Below are 27402 nucleotides of genomic sequence, written 5' to 3'. Positions count from 1 at the left end.
AAAAGTGCAAAGGGGTTTAAAGCCTCTAAGGACCACTTAACCCTGTTACCTGGAGGCAATGCAGAAGGGGATTTGAAGCTAAAGCCACTCCTCATATACCACTCAGAAAATCCGAGAGCACTCAAGGGGTTATTGAAGCAATACTTACCTGTGGTATGGAAATCAATTCCGAAGGCATGGCTGACCACTTCAATTCACCAGGACTATTTTACATCATATCTGTCTCCAACTCTTAAGGAGTATGCATCAACTAACAACATTGCCAACCGATTCTTACTGATAGTTGACAATGCTTCCAGCCACCCAAGGGCTATGGAAGACTGGGCGGATAATATCGAGGTGATGTTCCTCCCCCCAAACACCACAGCTCTGATCCAACCGATGGATCAAACAGTCATCAAGACATTCAAAGCTTATTACCAGCAACAAACCATGCATATCATAGATTACATCTTTTCTTATCCACTGTATCCCTAACCAAATTACCTTTCTCTTTAATCACTTGGATTACCGTTTCCTTAGCATTCTCCTTGACTTTTTGTTCCACTATGTCTATAAAAGATCATTTTTGACTCTCCTGTTCCATTCTCTACTGTTTCTTTATTTCTTGGAAATCATTTTCTTTGATATTTTCTTCCACTTTCTCGGTCACTGCCTGTATTTGATCCTTCATCTCTTTCTTTAATGCCTCATTCCTATTCATATCTTCATTTTTCAATCTTTTATTTTCTCCCTTTATCCTATTCAGTTCCATTTTCAACTCATCTATTTCCCTGTTATTTTCTTCATTGGCCTTTCTTAATAGGGCTACTTCTTTATAAATACTTTTGCATTCACTTTTGAGTTCGATAATTTCATCTAACAATTAACTGATTTCCCTATTTCTTATTATATTTTCAAACCTGGGTTATCTTTCTGTATCTATCCCTCTATACATATTGCTATTGTCCCTGTTAAATCCCAAGAAGGCATTTCTATCAAACCTTTGGTATGTCTTTGTGGTCTCGTTGAAACATTTTTTTTTTTTTTTTGTATTACTCCAAGTGGAGACTCAATTACACTTATGTCTAGACATCTTTTTGTAGGTTCTTTTTCCCTAAATCCTTTGTTTTTTTTCTTCCATTATTATCACTGATCATGAAAAAAGAATAAATGAATAAAGATATAAAGACTACATTGTCAGTCACTACCGTATTTTTCGGACTATAGCCCACACCGTTATATGACCTGCACCCCCTTACACCTTAGTGAAAATCCACACAAGACCCGCACCGCTGTATGACCCGCAGTCATATGGCGTGCACGGCAGTGTAGATCTGATGATGTATACTACCCATGCATGGGTGGCCACAGGCACAGCTCATGGCGGTTGTTGTTACGGCCAGCCGTTGACGTGGTGATCAAAGTAATTTCAAAGCTGAGGCTTTTTCTAAATTTTCTGTTTCATCAAAGCTTATGTGATTTATAAAAAAAGATATATGTTTTCCAAAATTGGCAGGTTTCTTGGTGATACTTGCTTTTCAGGATTCATCACACGTCAAAGGCCGACACGTATGTACACAACCTCACAATTTGGTTTCTGAAGCTGCCACTAGATGTAGTGGTAGCTTCGATGAAAGCGGGGTGATCTCGAAAGTGTGCAACTGATCTTACGATGCCTTTGAGATGGGTTGAAGACGCGGCATTGCGATTCATGATACCAGCATTCCTCCAGTCCTATTTATTTCTGATTGTGATGAAGATGAAGAGTAACCAACAAATTACATTTCAATATATTTTATTGCACTTATATATATATTACAAAGAACCTTAATCAATTTGTGTAAATAATGCCATAAAACCCTGTTTGGTTGTTTACTGGTAATTAATCAATCAATTGGTTTATAAATGCCATACAAAGACTGGTAATTAATTATTCAACCAAACAATTTCCAATGGTTAGTTTTCAATAGAATAGAACAATAATAGAACACATTACTGAACTGTTATGAACAGAGTCAATGGAGCACATCGTTATTAGAAAAAAAGCACAGTCACTGATCACAGACGACAGAGTCAGTAATGTTTATGAAGGCGTATCATCGCTCACGAAGCCATCAAATTCCTCATCCTCTGTATCGTCATGGAAAAGGTTGTGGTATAAATCGGCCAATTCTGATGCAGTGACCTCATCCATTTCCATTTCGATTTTGGATTCGTCCGATTCCTTTTCCGAGTCGTAGCATGCATCGAACATTGCAGGATGGCACATTTCTGATTTATGGAAACCGTTCTGAATAGTCGATTCTTTAATTTTCTTCCATGCTTGAACGACCCATTCTGCCACTTGAGCGTAAGTAGCTCTGCGTTGTCTACCAGTTTTAGTGAAGGAATGTTTGCCCTCCACCATCCACTTCTCCCAGGCAGCACGCAGTCTGTCCTTGAATGGCTTGTTGACCGAAATGTCAAGTGGCTGGAGAAGTTTCGTAAGACCACCGGGGATTATCGCGATCTTTGAGTTTACTTTCTCGAGGTGTTGTTTAACGGATTCGGTTTTATGGGGGGTCATAGAGTCCAAAACGAGTAGCGAGGTCTTTGTGTGGAAGAATCCACCCGGGCGCTTGACATACACTGAGTCAATCCAGTCGTTCATGACTCCTTCATCCATCCACCCCTTTGGATTAGCACGAACCACGACGCCAGATGGAAACTTCTCCTTTGGGATAGTTTTTCGTTTGAAGATCATCATTGGTGGGAGTTTTTTCCCCGATGTGGTACATGAAAGCACGACAGTGAAACTCGATTTCTCATGGCCTGTTGTCTTGATGGGTACTGTTTTCTCACCAACATGCTCGACAGTTCTCGTCATCGGGATGTCGAATGTTAAAGGAACTTCGTCCATATTGATCAGGTGATCGAGACTGATTTTATGCTGCCTTATCTTGTCCTTTGTGTAACCCCTAAAAGTGTCGAGCTTTTCTTGCCAATCTTTGGGAAGTTTCTGTGCCATTGTAGTGCGGGTGCGGATCGCCAATTCTTTCCTGCGTATGAACCTAAAACACCAAGATGGTCCACCCTGAAATTCTTCAATGCCGAGATCTTTAGCGATGGTTTTTGCTTTTAATCGGATGCTTATTGTAGACACCCCCTCTCCTGGCGTCCTCTGTTCATTCACCCATGATTCAACTTAATCTTCAAGGTTGGGCCATCTTGCTTGGTGTCCCCGAAATGCTTTTTTTGTCTTTTTTGCCTGTTTTAGTTTGTCCTCCTGCTTTTTCCATGCCCACACCAACGATTCATCGATTCCATACTCTCGGCTGGTGGCACGATTGCCATGCTCCTTCACAAACTGGACTGCCTTTAACTTGAAATCAGCATTGTAACTTTTTAGCCTCTTCTTCACTGGTGGCATCTTGATGTTGTTTTCTTCTGCGTCGTCGTTGTAAGCTTGTTGTGAAATGATGATTAATCGCTTAAAACTGCAGTATTTATACCCTCTTAATTGGATTATGATGTCGATTTTTGTGGTGACAAAAATTTGTCCATCCTTAGTCAAACCCAGGACTGAAATGATTAATGAAATAAAAATGCATTCTCCCAATATGAATAGATTAAATTAAGAAAATACTTTTATTTTTTTATGTCAGCAGAAGAAAACATTATTAGGAGAATAGCAAAGTTCTGTAGTGATTTTTTGCCAAAGAATAAAATTTAGAGGTAGAAGTATTTAGATAGAGGCCTTGGAGGAATATTCCTCCAAGGATAGACCTAAACGTATTATGCACATGTAATGCACAAATTTAGCATTAAGGAATCAGGTAGTTTGTAATTTGTAATTGCGAAAATGGCCGTCCACTTGTTTTTGTTTGATCGCGACACACGATGTTGGTGTTGGTACCAGTCAGTATTGTATTGTATGTTCATGCTGTTTAGTTAGGCCTGTTTTATTTGTGATAATGCCTTTATTAATAACAAGAGCATGTAAAGCGGGTAAGATACTGACAAATCCTGCCTTCTCTTTGTTGTTTGTCTCGATCGTGCGCGCTGTATTATGACATCGATCAACTTTCATTGGACGAACCCGGTCGGTCCTCCCGCAAATCCCCAATCTGAGAGGGCACCCAGCTAAACTAGTCATTCAATTTTTTTTGACTGCGTAAGAGGGCAATTTCTAACCAGAATCCACAGATGACTCGCACCTTTAAATCACCCGCACCCCCGAATTTTGGCCCCTTTCTGAGGCAAAAAGCCGTGGGTCATACACCGAAAAATACGGTATGTAACTCCCTTCCCATTTTATGTAAACAACCAGGTGGGAGTTGGTTGGTTCCAAAATTGTTCATCAGCAAATCGCTAAATAGCGGTCTGGAGCGTATTCTCGAGACATCCTTCTTCGATTGCTTCTTGTATGTGTGTTAATTATTTTGCAAAATATGTGTACTTAAGAAAGATTAAGCTCATTTATGAGGATTGCTGTATTTGCAGCATGGCTGTCACCTACATCAGTGCTGCTAACACCCTGGTCTGTGCCCACCCCTCCTCCATTATTGACTCATGATGGGTTTCTCAGAACTGAACCCTATTGTATGTTGAGGAGTACTTGTACCAATATTCAGGTTGATCAAAACAAGTGGTAATACAAAATAACAAGAACAACTTACCTGTTCAACCTTCTGATCCATGGAAACTGCCAGGACCCATTCCTTTGCTTCCTCTCTTAAAGCTTCAGGAATTACCATTGACTCAGGTAAAGGAATCTCATAAGGAATGTCTGTCTCAATAAAGTCTGAGTGATCTAATGTATTCAATGAGCCTTCTTCAATAGCTTCACATAAATCCAAAAATCGATTTAGAAACACAAAGGCCATATTCTCCCAGCCAATTTCCTAGAGAGAAAAAAAAGAGTGTATATCAAATACAAAAATATAAAACCAGTAAAAAGATTTTGCATAGGAAATATTCAATAATGGTAAACACAACAGAAAAACGAGGTCAACTTCCTTCAATAGCTGTATTTCCTCATTCCTGTATAATGCAATATTATGGAATGACTCCTTATGCTTGCTGTTCTTCCTATATGTAAGCATTGATTGCACAATTATATACAATTAATATTCTTGGAACTTTAGTGGCACCCCTACAAACCAGTCCTACAACATTCTATATGTTTAAGAGACAAACCTCCACTCATGAGAAATGCTGAACCACATTTTAGTTATTATCCCTTATTTTTGTTTTTATTCTTACATCTCTCCTGCATCACTCAATGGGCACCACCTCCTCTTTTCTTGTGCTCCTGTGGCAGGGAAATAAGAATATTGCCACCTACCCCCTCATCCAACAAAATAATCCCTTTGGACTATGTAAATTTCTCTTACAAAAATATCTTCTACACATTATCGGCCAATGAAACAAACTGTCCCATACTAATACAATACAGACAACACTTTAACATTTCTTCCCAGAGAGATCTATGGGAGGGCCTAGGAACTGTTGCCAGCCACTGTGATTGAAGTTCAGCACTGATCCAAGATCATTTAGAATTGCATACATACATACATACATATACCAATGCCTTTTTTTTTCCTTACAAAGGAGGCAGCCAAAGTCAAAGGCATAAATCCATTACCACGCATTTCATCCCCACATACTCTACTCCCATTTGCCATCCCTTCCTCTCTCTTTTCTTGACTCCTCCTGTATCTCACTTGCTGCCCTGGGTCAGAACAGTGTAGCAAGACACAGCACATCCATAGCATGGCCACTTCATTTAATTGGTAACCCACCCTCTCTGTCTCCCTCATGCAAAAAAAGAGAAAACAGGGAGAAATCCCTTCCAGCAGCGTCAAAATATTCACACATACTCCCTCACCCCCCATCCCTCTTCTATGCATCACAGCATCATCCATACACAACCATTCTCCACTCACCCCATCTTGTCTTCTCCCTTCCTTCCTCAACGTTCCCCTTTTTCCCACGGTCTCTTTTACCCCATCCACCCATCTCATCCTTGGTTGCCCCCTCATGGTCACTCCCTCCACCTCTGCCCTCCATACCTCTTTTACTAATCTTTCTTCACTCATTCCTTCCATGTGTCCAAACTATCCCAATACTCTTTCATCAACCCTACTCTCCCAACTCCCTTTCCACCCCCACTCTCCTCTTCACCTCATTTCTCACTCTATCCAACCTAGTAACCCCTATCATACATCTCAGGCATTTCATCTCAAACACATTTAAACTCTTCTCTTATGTTCCATGTTTCTGCCCCATACAATGCTGTTGACACAATCACTCCTAGGTGGCATCAGAGGAAAATTATTGGAATGGATGAAAGATTTCCTGATTGGGAGGAAAATGAGAGTAGTAATTAGAGATAAATTCTCAAACTGGGAAGAAGTGATAAGCAGTGTCCTGCAGGGATCAGTACTGGCCCTGATCATGTTTTCCATATACATTAAAGACATGGATGAAGGTGTAGAGTGTTATATGAATTTCTTTGCAGATGATGCAAAGACACTAAAGAAGGTAAAAACGGAGGAAGACTGCAACTCATTGCAACAAGATTTGGACAAGATCTGGAATAGGACTCAAAAGTAGGAAGTAAAATTCAATATAAAGGAAAGTAGTATAATGGAATTTGGAAAGAGTAAAAACAGAATATAGAAAGATTACAAAATTGGTGAACAGGTGAAACAAGTAAACTCGGAGAATGATCTCGCAGTGATGATCAGCAAGGACATGACACCAGATAAGCATATTGATAAAATATTCATAGAAACCTCCAATTTATTGAGGTCAATTAACCCCTTACATACGGTGCCGCACACGTAAGCGTCATGAGGAGCAAGTGGATTCGCGACGCTGCCATATCGGCGTCTTGATTATATTTATTGTAGTCGCCCCTGTGTTTTTACATTCTCCCTAATCTGCTCTTAATCCCATTCTCTGTGGTTTTCAAAATTCACGGGTGAAAGAGAGAACGATCTATATAAGCCGTGACTATATTTTATGATGCGAGTATTATTACGACACGTCGTACGGCTGGCATTGGCTGCTGCCCGCGAGATTTAAGTCCCGTAGTGAAGTGGTTAAAGTGGCATTTGCTTATTTGGACGAGGAAATGATAAAAAAAATTCTAAGTACACTAAGACCAAAACATGAGTACACAGCAACATTATGGACACCCAGTACCAAAAAGAATAAAAAAAAATTAGAAAGAATACAAAGAGCAAGAACAGAACTAGCACCAACTCTTTCCAAACTGACATATCAGCAAAGACTGTCCAAACTAGAATTACCAACTTTGGAACAAAGAAGGGATAGAGGAGACTTGCTGACTATCTATAGAATAATGAAAGGAATGGAAGTCTTATATAAGAATGACTTGTTAATATGGGATAATGGTAAAACAAGAGGACATAAAAAGAAACTAAAAAAGGATAGTTACAGAAGAGATCTGAAAAGGAACAGCTTCCCACACAGAGTGATTGATACTTGGAACAAATTAGACAATGAAACAGTGTGTGCAAACACTATTTAAGATTTTAAGAAAAAACTTCATATTGAAAGATACAAAGAAGGGTCACCACAAGCATAGCTCTCTTCCTGTATAATACAACTAGGTAAATACAATCATCTTAGCATCCATTCCCATATGTCTATTTCTCATTACACTTTTTAATCCACCAAGGCATTTAGTTACTTCTCTCAATCTACATTCTACCTCAAACCTCCACTCCCTTTCCTACCACATTCACTTCCAATTTGCTGTCATATTCTCCCCTTGTACATCTCATCACCTTATTTTACCCACATTTACCTTCAACTTCCTTCTTTTGCACACCTTCCCAAACTCCATCACTAACTTCCTTAATCCCTCCTTTGATCCTGCTACAAGCACAGTGTAAACAGCAAACAAGAACTGGCTTATCTCCCATTTTTCTCCATTTTCTTTAATCATCCTCAATCCCTGGCTCATTACCCTTATGTTTACCTCTCGCACCACCCCATCATGTATAAATTAATCAGCCAAGGTGACATAACACATCCCTAACAAAGTCCCACCTTTACCTCAAACCACTCATTCTATTTCTAATTCTAACACAGGCTCTACTACTCTTGTAGAGACTCTTGACTGCTCTTAACAGCTTTCCTTCTATTCCATAAATCTGCAATACCCCCCACAGTGCTTTCACGTAAACCCTCTCATAAGCATTTTCCAGATCCATAAAGGCACAAAAAACATCCTTACCTTTTCCCAAATCTTTCTCACACACCTGCCTTACCACAAAAATTAGATCAACACAACCCCTGCCTGTCCTAAACCCACACTCTTCCTCACCAATTACTCCCTATGTTCCTCTCTTAATCTTCTCAATCAAAATCCTCCCATAAGCCTTCCCAACTACACTCAACAAACTGATCCCTCTGAAACTACTACAATCACACTTGTCCCCTTTTACCTTGTAAAGTGGAACTATACAGACACTCCTCCAGTCTTCCAGCACTCTACCCTCTTTTAGGCAAACATTAAGCAACCTCACCAGCCAGTCCACCATCACTGTACCTCCCTTTTTTAGATGCTCCACATGACACCCATCTAACCCAGGTGCCTTACCTGCTCTCATCATTCTAATAACTGCTTTCACCTCATCTTCCCTTATTTCTCCTCCATTTTCTCATTCATCAGTCATTTTTTTAGTGCTTCCCACTGCAACTACCTTTCTCTCCCTATCCTCTTTCACACTTAGCAACTCCCTAAAATACTCTGCTTATCTTTCTCTTACTACCTTCTCTTCCATTATCATCTCTCCATCTGCACCTTTTACCTTTTCTTCTCTATTTGATTCTCCTCCTCTTCCTCTCTTAATTTCCTTCCTAAACATCTTTTTATTACTTTCAAAATTTTCTGTCATACTCTTCTTCCATTTCACATCTGCTCTCCTCTTTGATTCCTTTATCTTATGCTGAACTGCATACATACAGATCAAATATAACTAGTTGATCTTGTTTAGCTTTTGGTCTTAGTCCATTCCTCTTCTCTATTTGATTCTCCTCTTCCACTTAATTTCCTTCTAAAACATCTTTTTATTACATTAAAAAATTTCTGTCATACTCTTCCCCCATTTCACATCTGCTCTCCTCTTTGCCTCCTTTATCTTATGCTGAACTGCATACATACAGATCAAATATAATTGGTTAAACTTGTTTAGCTTTTGGTCTTAGTCCACTCCTCTTTAGGTAAATATAAATTCTATGGAATCCCAAGTATAAAGGAACTTTCATGGTAAAGTCAGGTCAGAACCAATAACTTTTCTTTCCATAGCACAAACTGAACAAAACTCACTCTGCAAGCCATCCCAGCTTCATAGAAAGCCTTATCTGCTGGGATGATATCTGTGTGCCGAAGCATAATGACTGACAATTTGGCAACCATTTTGTTGAGCTGTGGCGTTGTCATGTAGGCTGAACGAGAAGTGAAGTAATGCACTATCAAAAGTAGTAAGTTGAATTCATCCTGAAAATAAGATGCCATAAGAATATAACAATATCAGTATACAAAAAGCCCTAATATAAATGGTTATTTACAACTGTATTCACCTATAGAGGAAAAGAACAATGCCTGAGGGGACCATTTTCTAGTTCTCCAATTATCACACCTAGGTTCAAATTCATGTAAGGTTCCAACTAGGCCATATCTCCTTATTATCCAATTATCATTGATCTCACTATCTGTATACCAAAAGGTTACCTCCCTCCTGTGCCCACCCTACACCCATTTGTGTCCCTTTGATAAAAAGAGCTTCTTGTGGATGAAGAGCCAATGTCCTGGGTCAGAAGCAATGCAGCAAGTCACAGCACCACAGCAAGGCCTGAGAGCCAAAGCTAGTTTACCCCTACAACTTCACTTACATGGAGACCCTCCCTCCTTGTCCCCTGACAAGTAAAGAGAGATGAGAAAGAATCCCTTTGTGTCTTGTCAGTTTATTATCCATTCACAAACATTCTTCACTCTATCTTCTGCCCTCTCCCTTCCCTGCTCAACAGACATTCCCCTTTTATTCAAGGCCCCCCCCTTCACCCTATCCATCTCCATACTGGGGTACTGACTGCATGGTAACATGCAGCCAATAACTCAGGGACTGTATTGGGGTGCCCCTACAGACCAGAGCCAAATATCATTTGTCCTTGATAAGTTAAAATCTCTATTCATAAAGGAATGATGAGCCTTTTTATACTTCAGTTGCCCCTTCTTTATACTGTTCCCCTGGACCTGACCATTACCAATTCTATGACTACCTATTCTGAAACCCCTGTGGTGGAGGGGGAAAAGAATTCTGCCACCTTGATTCCCATGTGTGCTGTAAACGGCAACAAAGTGGAATGAAGTGATGGGACCAGGGATCCTACTCTCTGTATATTTCTCCTACAAAAAGTCAAGGCAAATGATTGAATGTGTACGCCTAAATATCCCTCATTCTTACCACAATTACATTTACAAAAGTAAAATACAAGTACCTGCACTCCATGCTCATCCTCATGCTGATGCAAGTCCTCTACTAAATTAAACAAGATCTCCCGTAAGTCTTTCCAACTATCGTATGCCTGAGCAGAGTAGAGGTCATGTCTTCCCATCATATCTTGGGCCAAGCGGCGATAAATGTTGAAGTTCTGAGGATATGCTGGGGAGCCATACTGCTTGTACAACCCCAAAGCTTCCACTACCTGGCCATCCTAAAAGATACAAGAAAATATACAAACATATCAAAACCTACTCATTGCCCTTTCCATCTGAGTAAAAAGTATTAAACTATTTTCCTATATGTAACATCTGTACAAATAGTAAAGGGATGGCTATAGTCTGGGAATGCCAACACAGGGGCTTCAGTAAGTGCAAGTTCCAAGGAATCAAAACTTTCCTGATGAACATCACACCATTGGAAGGAAGTATCCTTCTTGAGGAGATGTGTTAGTGGGGAAGCAATTGAAGTAAAATTCCTAATAAATGCACGACAGTACCTTGCCAGAACAAGGAAGGAACGTACATGCTCAACTGACTCAGGTATAGGGAAGTCCCCAACCACTTTGAACTTATCATCAGTAGTGTGAATACCATGTTTGAAAACAACATGACCTAGGAATTGGATGCTAGACTTAAGAAAAGAACACTTGGGCAAACTGAGTTTCAATCCAGCATCAGCAAACCATTGCATATGGCAAACATTATTGGAATTAATACAACCTTGTGGGACTCCACTTGTCATTTCTTTCCAGGTTGAGTTTTTGTCTAGTACCACCATCATTTTTCTCCCATTCAAGAAATCTTCCATTTCAATAATTTTCTTTGTACATCTCCTATTACTCGATTTTTCTTAATAGTTTTTTGTGTGGTACTTTATCAAAATGCATTCTGTAAATATAGGAAAGCATAATCTGCCCATCCATCCCTTTTTTGCATTATTTCTATTAGCCTGGAGTAAAAACAAATCAAGGTTGTGGCACATGATCTTCCATGTCTAAAACCATATTGTTTTGGATTAAGTATATTATTTTCTTCCAGATGTTTAATCCATCTACTTTTGATCATTTTTTCACATATTTTAGCTATTGTGCTTGTAAGGGAGACCAGTCTATAGTTTGTTGGGTCTTCCTTATCTTCCCCTTTATATATTGGTACAATATTTGCATTTTTCCAATCTTGTGGTACCTTTCCTTCTTTGAGTGAGTAATCAATTATCTTATATATTTTGTCCATTAGTTCATCTATACATTCTTTTAGTATCCAATTTGCAATTCCATCCGGACTGTGTGATTTTCTGACATCAAGGTTTATTATTTGGTCCCTTATATTTTTCTGTATCACAATTATTTCTTCATTGGGGGGGGGGTCTTTCTGTCCTTCATCCCAATTTTATGTATTTTCAATTGTGAATACAGATTTAAAATATTTGTTCCTAGTTTCAGCCATTTCTACATCTTTTATATATGCATTATTTCCTTGATGCAGTTTCACTATTTCTTGTTTATTTTTTAATTTACCATTTACATGCCTACAGAATAGTTTAGGTTGTATGTTGTGTTGTTTGCAGAAGTGTTCAAATTGGTGTTTTTTGTGTTGATGGCATCAATGTTATATTGTAAGATTTTGATGTTTGTTTTGTATGCATTGTAAGTTCTGTATACAATTGAGGTACTGGTGAGGGAGGATTAGGATCAGGGTTAGGAGGAAGAGGAGTGGTTGGGAAAGAGGGTAGGGAAAAGTGGATGGAAAGGGTGGGGATGTGGGTAAGTATGCAGGCTGGGGGATGGTGGGAGTGAGGTTATGGGTGGACATGAGGGATAATTCCGGGTATTTGTGTTCTCTTTTATGTCAGGTGGGCCCAGTTTTGCATTAACTGCACTGAACCAAGCCCTTTGTCTAATAAATTGAGATGAAGGGTTTGGAGCATTCTGAACAAATGTAGTTTGTGATGAGTCCAGGGTTGCTCTCTAAATCTCCACACCTATCCCTCAGAACATAATAGACCAAATACAAGCCCTTAACACTGAGATCAACAATAAAATACATGAACAAAAAACACTAAATTGGCAAACATTTGTCAACATACTTAATCATGAAATAAACATCAAAAAACTGTACAAGACACTCAAAAGCATTACACTATCCAATGGTAATACAACATACTCTCACACAGCAATAACTACATCTGGGGAAAAAAAAATATAATGAATCCATAACAATTTGGATTTAGACAAGGAAGATCATGGATCCTGTACAACAAACTTGATCTGCTTCTACTTGAGACTAATACAAATAATACAAGAAAGGGCTGGATGGGCATGCTTTTCTAGACCTACAAAAAGCATTTGATAAAGTACCACACAAAAAACTAAGAAGAAAAATAGAATCAATAGGTGGTATCAAAGGAAAATTATTGGAATGGATGGAAGACTTCTTGAATGAGAGGAAAATGAGGGTAGTATTTAGAGACAAATACCGTATTTTCCGGCGTATAGTGCGCGACTTTTTTCCGTTGTAAGGGCCTAAAAATGGGGGGTGCGCGTTATCCGGTGGTGCGCATTATCCACGGCCTACGATAAAAATTCTGCGGCTGTGTGTGTAATTTTTTCACAACAACGTGACGATGTTGGCCGTCACAAAGTCGGGACGGCACACTTCTCCGTGACGTTCCGTGAGAACAAGAAGAACAGCCATGGTGACATGAAAGAATACGCCAGCATGGGCTATATAAATATTTGGTATAGGTAGGTATCTATCGAATCTTATTTTTCATGTTTAAATAGGCCTAAACACCATGAAACATAATCAATATTCATGATATTTGCCCATGTTCACAGCATCCTAGTTTGAATTTTTATGTTGGCTTTGTTGCTTCACTTTAGGTATGGTACAAATTCCGTTGCGGCCGTTCATAAACTCGTGTCAAACACCTGACTACAACACCCTCTTTTGGGAGTTATTTCAACTAAACGTCACCTCGATGAGAGATTGTCCTATTTCACTACTGTCATTGCAGGTTCAAAGCTAAAACGAAACAGTCTGTAGTTTGTTTCAGTATTAAATAAAAAATGGTAAAGACGAATTATTTCCTCAAGATATAAAATGAACATTTTCTGTAAAAATCCCGAAATTTTTCTGTATATTTTACTTTCAATAAACTTTTTTTAGATCATATTTCCTACAAACTATTTAAGCTACAAAGTAATAAGGGACCAACGCACAACATGAGTCATACACCTGCACTTGCAAACCTATCATACGAGGAGAGATTGGCTAAACTGGAGTTACCGACACTGGAGCAAAGAAGAGAGAGAGGTGACCTATTGACCATCTACAGAATCATGAGAGGCACAGAGGTACTCGATAGAGAGAACTTACTTAACTGGGACAAAAGAAACACAAGGGGACATGGAAAGAAAATAAAAAAACATAGCTATAGAAGAGAACTGAAGAAAAACAGTTTTCCTCATAGAGTTTTGGACACTTGGAACAAACTGGACAATGAAACAGTATGCGCAAAAACCATTCATGAGTTTAAAAACAAACTAGACACTGCAAGATACAAAGGCGGGACATCACGAGCATAGCTCCCCTTCCCGCAAAATACAACTAGGTAAATACCGGTACATATAGTTCAGACTTTTTCTTAGTTGTGTCCTGATTGATGCCTAAACTGACACTTAATTTAGTGACAAATCAACAGATTTCCCAGCGGTGGCTCTAGCCAATGAAAAATACCTCTCCATGTAACCTCGTTCACATGATACTAAGTAATTAATCGCCGTTATTTCATTGGTTTATTTTTACTAACATTGATTATCGTAGTCTATGCAAATGTTTGGGATCCGTAAAACAGCACTGGTACCAACATCATGAACGTTGGCCGTTTTAGCTCACCCGGAATATGCTAGATCAGGTCCGAGATTGACAGTTCTATTGCCAATCTAGCCTACACTAAACACCCTCTTGCGAGAGTTTGTTAAACTAAACGTCCTTTCAGTAAAGACACTTATGAACCGAAACATAGTTTGTTGCTGCATGGCGATAAAAACTTGTACACGGTGATAAAAACTTGTACACGGTGATAAAAACTTGTAAGATGAATTATTCCCTCAGGATAGTAAATTACAATTTTTCTGTAAAAATCTGAAATTTTTCATGTACATTTTGTATTCAAAAAACTTTTCATGGCTCAAATTTCCCACAAAACAATGGACCAACGCAAGCAGGAGTCGCATACATGCAGTTCACGAGCTTTAGCCACCATTGACTTTTCCTGGCATGAGCGTTATACGTCGGTGCGCGCTATCTGTGTACTGAGATAACGAAGTACTTGGGTGCGCATTATAACCCGATGCGCATTTTAAGCCGGAAAATACGGTACTCAAATTGGGAAGAAATGAGAAGTGGTGTCCTGCAAGGTTCAATGTTAGCTCCAATCATGTTTGCCATGTATATAAATGACATGGATGAAGGCGTGGAATGTTATATGAACTTCTTCGCAGATGATGCAAAAATACTAAAGAAAGTAAGGACAGAGGAAGATTGTGAATCACTACAGACAGATCTAGATAAAATCTGGAAATGGAGTCAAAAGTGGGAAGTGAACCTCAACATCAAGAAGTGTAGTATAATGGAGTTTGGAAAAAATAAAAATAGAATATCGAGAAATTATAAAATTGGTGAAGAAGTCAAAAAAGTGAGCTCAGAAAGGGGCCTAGGAGTAATAATCAGCAAAGACATGTCACCGGACATACATATCAATAAAATAGTCAGAGAAACCTCCAATCTACTAAGGTCGATGAAAGTGGCATTTGACTATTTGGATGAGGAAATGGTCAAGAAAATATGTGTTACACTTATAAGACCAAAATTGGAGTATGCTGCAACACTATGGACACCCAGTACTAAAATGAATATAAAGAAATTAGAAAGAATACAAATAGCAATGACAAAGATGGCACCAACACTCTCCAAATTGACATACAAACAAAGATTGTCCAAATTGGAACTACCAACCCTGGAATAAAGAAGAGAAAGAGGAGTTCTACTGACTACTTATAGAATCATGAAAGGAATGGAAATTCTAGATAGAGATGATTTATTAAAGTGGGACAACAGAAAAACAAGAGGATATGAAAAGAAACTCAAAGATTATAATTATAGAAGAGATCTGAAAAAAGAATAGCTTCCCATAGCTCCCCACACATAGTGGTGGATACCTGGAATAAATTAGGTAAGGCAAAACATATCTCAAAACATGGTAACCAGCTGAAATATAAGTATAAAACCCACTAACAAAAATTATCTAATTCATTTCTATTCCAACAATGACATCAAGGTCAAGAGAGGAGTAGTAATAGGCTTCTTCCTTAGGGCACTCATAATATCCAGTGAAGAGGATCTAGAAGAGTGCTGGTATATCAGGGAGGCTTTTAAAATAAAAATTTCCAGATTTCCTTTTAGATAACTGCAGAAAATTGGCCATTAAGATTCTGGAAGGCTGTAAGCAGTAGGGTGGAACAGCCAAACGACTTGTGTTACCAACCAGCAACATCACCACCAATGTGACTTGAATTTTAAAAACCATCAATTTGGAAATAGTGTGACAGACCAGTAGGACAATTAAAGACATCACAAATACAAGAACAAACATCAGCAAAACACTAGACAATAAAGCCGGTGTTTATTGGATTCTGTGCTCAGAATGTGAAAAATCCTACTTTGGGGAAACATCATGCAATTTAAAAAACATGTATTTCTTTAACAGACCTTGTATTTATAATGAAAATAGGAAGGCATTTTCTGAGGTGGAATTATGTAGATTGAGTGTATCTGGCAACACCCTGCTGTCATATTGGGCCAACAGAGTGGAACATGATAGAGAACCCAGCCAGTTGCTCCCACACTGCCATGGGAAGAGAATTTACAGGTAACACCTCTGTTTGGGACCTTCACTTTTTTCACACTGGTTTTCTGTATATCCCTTGGGTCTGTATTGTTACGATAGCCCCTACAAAGAAATTAACTAAAGAAATAATTGCCCATATCATTGGATTCAAGAGAGCAGGTCATGGAACTAAATAAATCAGTGAAATGTTGAAGGTGGCCAAGTCCAAAGTCAAGAAATACATGGTACAATTTTGGGGAGGAGGGCTGGAGATACCATCCCAGTAACCTGGTACAGGTAGTCCTAAGAAGATTTCTCCTTCAAAGATTTTGCTTTTGTTAGTGGATTTGACTCTAAAGTATACCTTATGATGTTCAAAACCATTGGAGAAGTCTTTTTAGGATACCCTATCCTAGGTTTCTGGGATGATAGCTCCAGCCCTCTTCCCTCCCGAAATTGCACCATGTATCTCTTGATTTTGGACTTGATCATCTTCAATATTTCACTGATTCCTCTAGTTCCATGGCCTGCCTTCTTTAGTTCAATGACTTGGGCAATTATATCTTTAATTCTTTTGTAGGGGCCATGGTAACGATACAGACCCAATGGAAATGAATAAAACCAGTGTGAAAAAAGGCAAGGCTCCAAAGAGAGGGGTTACTTGTAAATGTTCTTCCCACGGCAGTGTGGGAGCAACTGGGTGGGTTCTCCCTCATGTTCCATTCTGTTGGTCCTGCTTGACAGCAAGGAGTTGCCAGATATCTACCTACATAATTTCACCTCAGAAAATGCCTTCCTATTTTTGTCATGAATAAGCACCCACAAGGAGTAGGGGTTGCATACTTTTGATGAGTACTGTACAACTTGCTGAGATCAATAAGTGACATTTACTGACTTGGACAAAGAAATACATACATATTCCAAAGGCTTTTTCCCCCTTACAAGGGAGGCAGCCAAAAAACAAAGGCATAAAAACCATTCCCATCCATTGCATCTCTGTGTCAATTCGTTATTGTTTGCTATTTGCCTGTTTGTTTATTATTTTATTTGTTATTTACATTATTATAGTTTTTATTAATTTTTTATTATTATGATTTCTTTTTCACATCTGACCTAGATATGGACTAAAAGGTCTCCTGTCGGCATGCTCCGCCTTTGTAATCCTTTGTAATACACTCCACTCACCTCCACCCTCTACCTTCCCTCTTATCTTGGCACCTCCTGGATGACGGGTCATCCCTGCATCTTGTCCACTGCCCTGGGTCATAAGCAGTGTCGCAAGACACAGCACATCCACAGCAAGGCTGCTTCATTAAATCAGTGACCCGCCCTCTCCGTCCCCTCATGCAGGAAGGGAGAAGACGGGGAGAAATCCCCTCAGGCTGCGTCAAAATTTTTCTCACACATACTACCTCACCCCTATCCCCCCACCCATTCCACCTCATGCATCACAACATCATCCATATACAAACATTCTCCATTCACTCCTGTCTTCTGTCCTCTTTAATCCTTCCTAAACAGACATTCCCTTCTTCTCCAAAGCCCCTTTCACCCCATCCATCCATCTCACCCCCTCATGTTCACTCCCTTCACATCTACCTTCCATACCACTTTTACTCGTCTTTCTTTACTCATTCTTTCCATGCGTCCAAACCATCCTAATACTCTTTCATCCACCCTATCTTCCAACTCCCTTATCACCCCTGTTCTCCTCACCTCCTCATTTCTCACTCTATCCAGCCTGGTAACCCCCATCATATTTCTCAGACACCTCATCTCAAACACATTCAAACTCCTTCTCTCTTCCTCTGTTATGTTCCACGTTTCTGCCCCATACAGTGCTGTCAGCACAATCACTCCTTCATACAATCTCCTCTTAGCATCCATTCCCAAATGTCTATTCCTCATTACACTTTTTAATCCACCAAGGCATTTACTCGCTTCTCTCAATCCACATTCTACTTCAACTTCCATTCCTCCCTTTCCTGCCACATTTGCACCCAAGTATCTAAAACTATCCACTTCCTCCAGTCACTCTCCCTTAATGCTCACTTCCAGTCTACTGTCACTTTCACCCCTTGTACATCTCATCACTTTACTTTTACCCACATAAATCTTCAACTTTCTTCTTTCACACACTCTCCCAAACTCTGTCACCAACTTCCTCAATCCCTCCTCTGATCCTGCTACAAGTGCAGTGTTGTCTGCAAACAACATCACCTCCCACAAATAAGGGAGGTAGCTCAATCAGAGGCACATACCTATTCCCACCCAATTCACTCCCCTCCCATCTCAGCTCCTCATGGATGATGGGTCATTCTTGCATCTGCCAAGTGCCCTGGATCAAATGCAATGCAGCAAGACACAATACATCCACAGCAATGCTGTTTCACTTAATTGATGACTGCCCCTCTCCATCCCTTCATATAAAAAAAAGAGACCAGGAGAAATCCCTTTGGGCTGCATCAAAATATTATTCACACACAAGTACCCCCTACCCCTCCATCCCCCATCCCTCCCTTCCTTCTATAACAGTATCATCCATACACAGTCATTTTCCACTCATCCCTATCCCCTGCCTTCTCTCTTCCTTGCTAAAAAGACATTCCACTTTTGCTCAATGTCCCCTTCACCCCATCCATCCACCTTATCCTTGGTCATCCCCTCATGTTCACTTCCTCCACCTCTGCATTCTACACCTCTATTACTTTTATCACTCATTCTTTCATTTTGTTCAAACCATCCCAATATTCTTTCATCAGCCCTATCTGCCATCTCCTTTTCCATTCCTACTCTCTTCCTTACCTCTTTGTTTCTCACTCTATCCAGCCTAGTAACCCCTACCATATATCTTAGTCATTTAATCTCAAACACTAAATTTAAACTTTTCCTCTCTATTTCTCTTAGATTCCAAGTCTCTGCCCTATACAATACAATCAGACAAGAAACAATGGTCTCAAACTGTCCAGAAATAGATTCAATTTGGAAGTAGGTAGAAACAACTTTGCCAACCGTGTAGTTAATGAATGGAATAAACTTCCTGCACAGGTAGTGCAATGTAGTTCAGTTCGAAGCTTTAAGAATAATTTAGATAAATACCTAAGCAAGATGCTGTAATGATTATAATTTATCTTATATTTTTTGTTTTTGTTTTGTTATCATTTGTCTGTCTGATTTTCGTTTATTATTAGTTATGTCAATTTATCATTATTTACTATTTACCTGTTTGTTTATTATTTAACTATACCTATGCATTTATTTATGTATCTTATTTGTTATTTACATTATTATAGTTTTTATTTATTATTTTATCTTTAATATGATTTTTTTTTCGCATCCGACCTAGATATGGATCAAAAGGTCTCCTGTCGGCATGCTCCACCTTTGTAATCCTTTGTAATCACCCATTCATACAATATACTCTGCATCCATTCCCAGTTGCCTATTTCTCATAACACTTTTTAATCCCCTAAGGCATTTAATTGCTTCTCTCCATCTACAATTTACCTCTACCTCCACTCCTCCCTTTCCTGCCACATGTAATCCTGAATACCTAAAGCTATTCATTTCCTCCAGCCTCTCTCCTTTTAGACTTACTTCCAACTCACTGCTATCCTTGTACATATCATCACCTTCCTTTTACCCACATTAACCTTTAACATTCTCCTATTGCATACCTTTCTAAATTCTGTCACTAACTCCCTTTCCCTCCTCTGACCCTGCCACAAGCGCAGTGTCATCAGCAAATAACAACTGGCTCACCTCCAACTTTTCTCCATTTTTTTTTAACAATCTCCAAACCCCAACCCACTACCCTTACTTTTACCTCCTGCACCACCCTGACCATGTACATAATGAACAGCCATGGCAACATGACACAGCTCTGACGTAGTCCCATCTTTACCTCAAACTCGCTCTAAACATTTCCCATTCCAACACAAGCTCTACTACTCTTGTAAAACCTCTTGGCTGCCCTTAACAGCTCTCCCCTAATCCCATGTGTCTGCAAAAGCTCCCACAGTCCCTTCCTGTCAACTCTTCATAAGCTTTTTCCAAATCCATAAAGGCCCAAAAAACATCCTTACCTTTTCCTATAGCTTTCTCACATATCTGCATCACTGCAAAAATCTAATCTATGCAACCCCTACCTGTCCTAAACCCACACACTTTCTCACAAATTACTCCCTATGTTGCTCTCCTAATCCTCTCAATCAAGACCCTCCCATAAGCCTTCCCAACTACACTCAACAAATTGATCCCTCCAAAACTACTACACTTATATTTGTCCCCTTTTCCCTTGTAAAGTGGAACTATACAGGCACTCCTCCAGTCCTCTGGCACTTTACCCTCCCTTAGACACACATTAAACAACTTCACCAGCCAGTCCATTATTAATGTACCTCCCTTCTTCAGACATTCCTTACCTGTTCTCATCATTTTCTGAGATACTTCCACCTAATCTTTTCTTATTTGTCTTCCCTTTTCCCCTCCCATCACCCTTATTTTCTTAGCACCTCCCACTGCTACCACCATTCCCTCCCTATCCTCCTCTACATTCAACAACTCTCTAAAATACTCCACCCATCTTCCCTTTACTGCCTCCTTTTCTATCAAGATCTGTCCATCCACACCTTTTACCTTTTCTTCTCTATTTGACTCACCTCCCTTTCCTCTCTTGATTTCCTTCCAAAATATTTTTTGATTGTTTTCAAAATTTTCTGTCATACTCCTCCCTCATTTTACAGCTGCTCTCCTTTTTGCCTCCTTTATCTTTTGTTTTGCTTCTTTCTTCTTTATACTTCTCATATTTTTCTCTCATCCTACTTTGTAACCAGTCCCTGAATGATCCCTTCTTCTATTCTACTACCTTCTTCACTTCATTATCCTACAAATCACTACCCTTCCTTCTATCCCCTTCCATCCTTCTTGTTCCACATACAATCTCTGCACACCTTGTCACTTCCTTCTTGAAACACCCCCATTCCTCATCCACACCTACCTCTACTCAATCCTTCACCAGTTCTCACACTTCTCTCAGCTTCTTGTACTCTTTTTCCTTCTCATTTAAACAATTTACTCTAAACACCTCCCTACATTTTGTCCTTTTCCTCTTTCTCCATCTATCCTCCACTCTCAACTTACCTTCCACCAAATATTATCTGATATTCCCCCACTCTCTACCCAAAGAACTTGTACCCCTATATAGTCTATTAAAGCCCTATCTACCACCTTTCCATCCACCATCCTCTCCCATGTGTATTTATGTTTGACTTTTTTCCTAAACAAAATAAACAAAATAAAATCTTAAGGTAATGGTAACTCTTTTCTTGATGCATAGTCTATATATCTGCATAGTACTCAACAATTACCTTTATCCAATCATCATCACCACCAAAACAAGATGCACCCCAGTTGGCCACAGACACACTTACACCAATTACAAGAGAGCTAACTGGGAAGCTTTTACTAAAGAGACAGAACAACATTTTGAAACACTTAACAGTACACCAATCACAAACATAAACAATGCTGTGCACACTTTTAATACAATCATACAAAATCCAGACAAGAGATACATCCCTAGAGGCAACAGAAAATCACACAACCCCAACTTCACACCAGAAATCCAAGGCCTCATCAGACAATGTGACACACTTAAACACGATACCCCCACACCTATCCCTCAAAACATAGCAGACCAAATACAAACACCAAATACAAACACCAAATACAAACACTAAACACTGTGATTGCCAATAAAATACATTAACAAAAAACACAAAATTGGCAAAACTTTATCAATACACTTGATCACAAAATAAACACCAGCAAATTGTACAAAACACTCAACAGCATTACACTATCCAACAGTAACACTACACGCTCTCACGCAGCAATAATCACAACAACAGATAATCTACCCTCAAACAGACAACAAGCAAATGCACTCATACGTCATTTTGCACAGACAAGCCATCTCACTTCTCACCCTGACGACCGACGCACCATTCGACGTAAGAAAGACTTTCCCACAGACTCAGACATTTCTTCATAGACAGTCAGACAAAACTCATAATACATAATCTCAAGCACTCATCTGCCTGTGGCCCTGATAACATAAGCAACATCCACCTAAAACACATTGGACCACAAGGTATACACACACTCACAAACATTGCAAACTACAGCTATTCACACAACACTATACCCAACATCTGGAAGCATGGTAAAATAATCACCATTCCAAAACCGAACAAAGACCCAACAATCCCAACATCGCACCGCCCAATCACACTTCTCTACACCCCCTCTAAAGTCATTGAACGCCTAATACTTAAACTTGTCACACCACATATTCCCCTTGCTGACTCACAACACGGTTTTAGGCCACTACACTCCACAAACACTCTTCTGACAAACCTCACACAAAGAATTTTAGATGGCATCAATTCAGATAGGCCCCACCAAAGAACACTTCTTATAACATTAGACATTAGTAAAGCTTTTGATGCTATCCCCCGCCACATCCTAACAAATAAAATATATAACACTGACATGCACAATAACACCAAAAGATGGCTGGCCAATTATCTGGCAGGTAGGAATGCTTACGTGTCATATAATGGCCAATCATCGCACATCAGAAACATTAAGAATGGAGTACCACAGGGCTCAGTTCTATCCCCCACACTATTTAATCTATACATGCATGACTTACCCATGCCAGACACCTCAGAAATACAATTTTTTTTCCTACGCAGACGACATAATAATCACATGCACACATCGTAACACAGACAAAGCTGCAGAAATAATCCAGCCATACCTTGATACACTCAACACATGGTTCATCACAGACTCAAAATAACTCCAACCAAATCTACAGCAACACTTCTCACCAACTGGACAAAAGAACACAAATACATACCTCATCTCTACATCAACAACACTCTAATACCACACACAAACACACCGAAAATTCTTGGTGTAACATACGATACATCCATGTCTTTCAAACAACACATCACAAACATAAAAAACAAATGCACACCCAGACTTAACGCACTTACGTCAATCACTGGAACAACATTTGGACAAAACAAAGAAACTAATATAACAATATACAAACAATGCATACGCTCAGTGATGAATTATGCGAGTCTTGCATGGGCTCCTAATCTCAGTGAGACACACCACAACACCCTTCAAATCATACAAAACAAAGCCCTAAAAACAATTACAGGCTGCACAAATACAACACCTACAGACCATTTACACCATGAAACAAAAGTCCTCAAAGTCAAGGACCACCTCGACATGAGAGGCACACAAACACTTGCCGCAGCCACCACAAACACATTACACCCGCTACACTACATAGCAGAACACCCACACACACCAAGAAACATTAAAACAACACCCAAAGACCTTTATCATGCACAGATACTCTCTTCTCTTCCTCCACAACCACCAAATACCAGCCTCCGGAAACATATTCATAATCATATCACTCACCGCTCCATTAACACACTGAAAGACAACACACTGCTGCATGCCAGATGGCCAGACTGCGGTGCGGTCACCACCCAGCACTTCTAAACTACCAGAAGAGGCTGGATGACCGCGTTGTGAACAGCTGCCCAGGATGTAACACTTCACCCCATACCATACAACACATAATGGAAGACTGCATTATACACAATCATGCACACAAACAACACAACATACACTCTATAAAGGATTTGTGGGAAAACCCAGTTTCGGCTATGGCATTCCTTGGGGAGACGGGACTGCTCGGACAGACAGTCTAGGGAACGACAACAACAACAACAACAACAATTACCTTTATCAACTGTGTTGCATAGTGGGCTACATATTTATGCAACAGCTGAGGTCCATGCTGACCAGCAGTTTCAAAGGCCCGTGTCCACTGCCCTGCCTCAACGTACATGTCCAGAGCACCTGTCAAATCAACATCTGCCAAAGCCTCTGCTTTCCCTTCTGTCTTCAGGAACTCCTTGTACGCTGAATCTATATAAGGTTCATACCTGAATATTGAAGAACTTGTCTGTAACACATATTGTAACTTTCACAATAAGAAAATGATGACAAAGATGAAAGTACAAAGTTTATATGGAAAAGGCTTGTCATATATATTATAATAGAGTGAGTGTACAAAGCTTGTTAGATAAAAAAATATTCTTTAAAAGGGGGATTTGATAGGAAATTATATATAATATATATATATATATATATATATATATATATATATATATATATATATATATATATATATATATATATATATATATATACACACATACACACACATAAAAAAAGTTGAAAATGAGAAGGACCTGGGAGTCAATGTTATGAATAATATGTCACCTGAGAAACATATAAATAAGATTTTTGGTGAAACTTATAATTTAATAAGAACAATCAAATTGGCATTTACATACCTGGATGAAGAAATGGTGAAGAAAATACTAATCACTCTGATAAGACCAAGATTGGAATATGCAGCAACAATGTGGTCACCAAGTAAAAAAAAAATTATAATTTTTTTTTTGAAAGAATACAAAGAGCAATTACAAAATTGGCACCAACACTCTCAGAACTATCATATGAAGAGAGACTAGCAAAACTTGAGCTACAGACACTAGAGCAAAGAAGAGAGGAGATTTGATAGCTATTTACAGAATCATGAAAGGCATAGAAATTATTGATAGAGAGGATCTAATAAAATGGGATGATAGAAATACAAGAGGACACGGAAAGAAAATCAAGAAAGACAGCTATAGAAGAGATCTGAAAAAGAATAGCTTTCCTCACAGAGTAATAGACATTTGGAACAAGTTAGATGAGAAAATAGTGTGTGCAAAAACAATACATGAATTTAAAAATAGTTTAGATAAAATGAGATATGAAGACGGGACATCACGAGCATAGCTCCCCTTCCCATAAAATACAAGGTAAATACAACTAGGTAAATACACACTTTCATCGGATGGACGGCAAAGACTGGAGTTCTGAAGAAAAATCAAAATCTATGTGGATCTCAAAATCAAGGAAGTACCTTATTGTATTTACAGGGAAGGGGAGAGCTCGTGGTGTAGTGGGAAGGTGAGGAAAAAGAAGGGGAGGGATTACTGAGGGAAATGGAAGGAAATGAAGAAGGGGAGGACTTGGTCCAGGAGGCCAGGCATCTTGTAAACAAACAAAGGACTGAGGATTTTTGAGAAGGGATTAACAAAAATGTAAAGATTAGAAATATATACAAGAGCAGCACAATGGAAGGTGAAGATAAAAATTTCCAGGGATTCAATGAGGGGGGAGGGGATACCAACCTCCCCCGATTAGCAAGACTAGAGGAAAAACTTTAAAAAATGACCGAACATTGGGAGAGTAGGTTCGGTAACATAGCAAAGATTGCGCAGAGAGTTGAAAAATTAGAAGAACTAGAGAAGGTGAACAAAAACTTAACTAAAGCAATAGAAGAATTAAAAAGACAGTTAAAAGAAGTAAAAGAGGAGAATGAGGAATTAAAGAGGAATAATAAAGACAATAAAAAGGCCATAGCAAAAGAAGCACAGGGTTGGAAAAAAAATCCAAGAAAACAATAAAGTTGCATTTACTGACATAATAAAACAGCAAATGAAAGAACAAACTGAAGACTCAGTTATTAAAGTGATGAGACAGGAGAATATAGTAAGAGACCTAGCAGATAAAAAGAAATGTATAATTATATTAGGAATGGAAGAGAAATATAACCTAAATAGAACCACAAGAATCAAAGTGGAAAAAGAAAAAGCTGTTTACTAGAATTAGTTCAGGAAGATGAACCTGAAATCATGAAACAAATTGAAGAGATGTATAGGCTCGGAAAATATAGTACAGATAAGACCAGACCAATTAAGATTAAATTCTGGTCACAAACAACAGCAGAGAATATCTTAGCAAAAACAGGGAAACTAGCAAACAGTGAATAGTATAAAAAGGTATGGATAAAAAGAGAAATTAATAGAGAAGAGAGGAGGAAAAAATAAAAAGACAAGAAGCTAAGGAAAAAAACAAGACCAGAACAGACAGAAAAAGAGAAATTCTATTGGAGAGTAGTGAATATGAAAGTGAGATGGACCATACCAGAGAAAAACAAAAGGGAAACAGAAAATACAATGGAAGTAGCAGAAAATTAAGAGTGTCTTACACAAATATAGATGGATTAATAACAGGATTGAATGAACTGAATGATTATCTGAAGGAAAAAGAACCGGACATAATGGGAATTGTAGAGACAAAATTAAAAGGTCCACTACCACCCAACAGTGTAGGACATGATGCATATAATTATTGGATTAGAAACAGAGAGACAAAACAACGGGGTGGAGTTATGTTCCTGACTAAAAAAGATATAAATGTGAGGAGTGTCACATATGGGAAGAATAGAGTAGAGATGATTATGATCAAAGTGGAAGACAGAGATGAGAAGAGCAGAAAGTTTGTGATAAATTATGTGCCTCCAAAAACAGCCTCGTGGGAAGAGAGTGAACATAAAAGTATGTTAGAAGACACAACGATAACATTAAATAAGATAATGGAAGATGGAGGAAGAATAGTTATGATGGGCGACTTTAATTGCAAAGAAGTCTGCTGGGAAGAGAGACAGTAAAGGGTGGAGAAGACTCATGGGGAAATGTTCTACTCGAGATGATTATTGACCATACAATGACACAATGGATACAGGAGAACACTAGGTATAGAAATGAAGAACCATCAAGAGTAGACTTAATAATCACATCTGAACCTAAAATAGTGGAAAAGATTGAATATAAGACACCAATAAAATAGACCGCATATTGATTGAACTGGAACGAAACGAGGAAAAACACATGAAAAGAAATTAACAATATAGAAAAGGAAGAATGATGTATGAAAAAACAAACTTTCATAAAATAAGAGAATTCTTTCAAAAAGAAAACTGGGAAAGAATATACAAAGAAGAAAC

At 38.9% G+C, this 27402-nt stretch overlaps 1 protein-coding gene across 3 annotated transcripts in view; it reads right to left on the bottom strand.

Annotated features, from left to right (window-relative positions):
* The window catches only part of Oseg2 (intraflagellar transport protein Oseg2), a 544964-nt gene that overhangs the window by 52185 nt on the left and 465377 nt on the right, over window positions 1-27402 (bottom strand). For 2 of the 3 annotated variants that reach the window (XM_076173301.1, XM_076173302.1), the window contains 4 exons: window positions 24238-24442; window positions 10501-10716; window positions 9329-9499; window positions 4641-4865 (listed from right to left, as the gene is read on the bottom strand). In XM_076173301.1, coding sequence (XP_076029416.1) covers window positions 4641-4865; window positions 9329-9499; window positions 10501-10716; window positions 24238-24442 — 817 coding nt within the window. Of the gene's footprint in view, window positions 1-3418; window positions 3544-4640; window positions 4866-9328; window positions 9500-10500; window positions 10717-24237; window positions 24443-27402 lie in introns of those variants that run through there. The other variant, XM_076173303.1, reaches the window with a different exon arrangement.

Source organism: Oratosquilla oratoria, chromosome 34 (assembly GCF_046742065.1).
Source record: "Oratosquilla oratoria isolate Oo_2021 chromosome 34, ASM4674206v1, whole genome shotgun sequence".
NCBI lineage: Eukaryota > Metazoa > Arthropoda > Malacostraca > Stomatopoda > Squillidae > Oratosquilla > Oratosquilla oratoria.
Note: the sequence above shows the minus strand (reverse complement) of the source record. Positions and strands in the feature narration are given on the sequence as shown.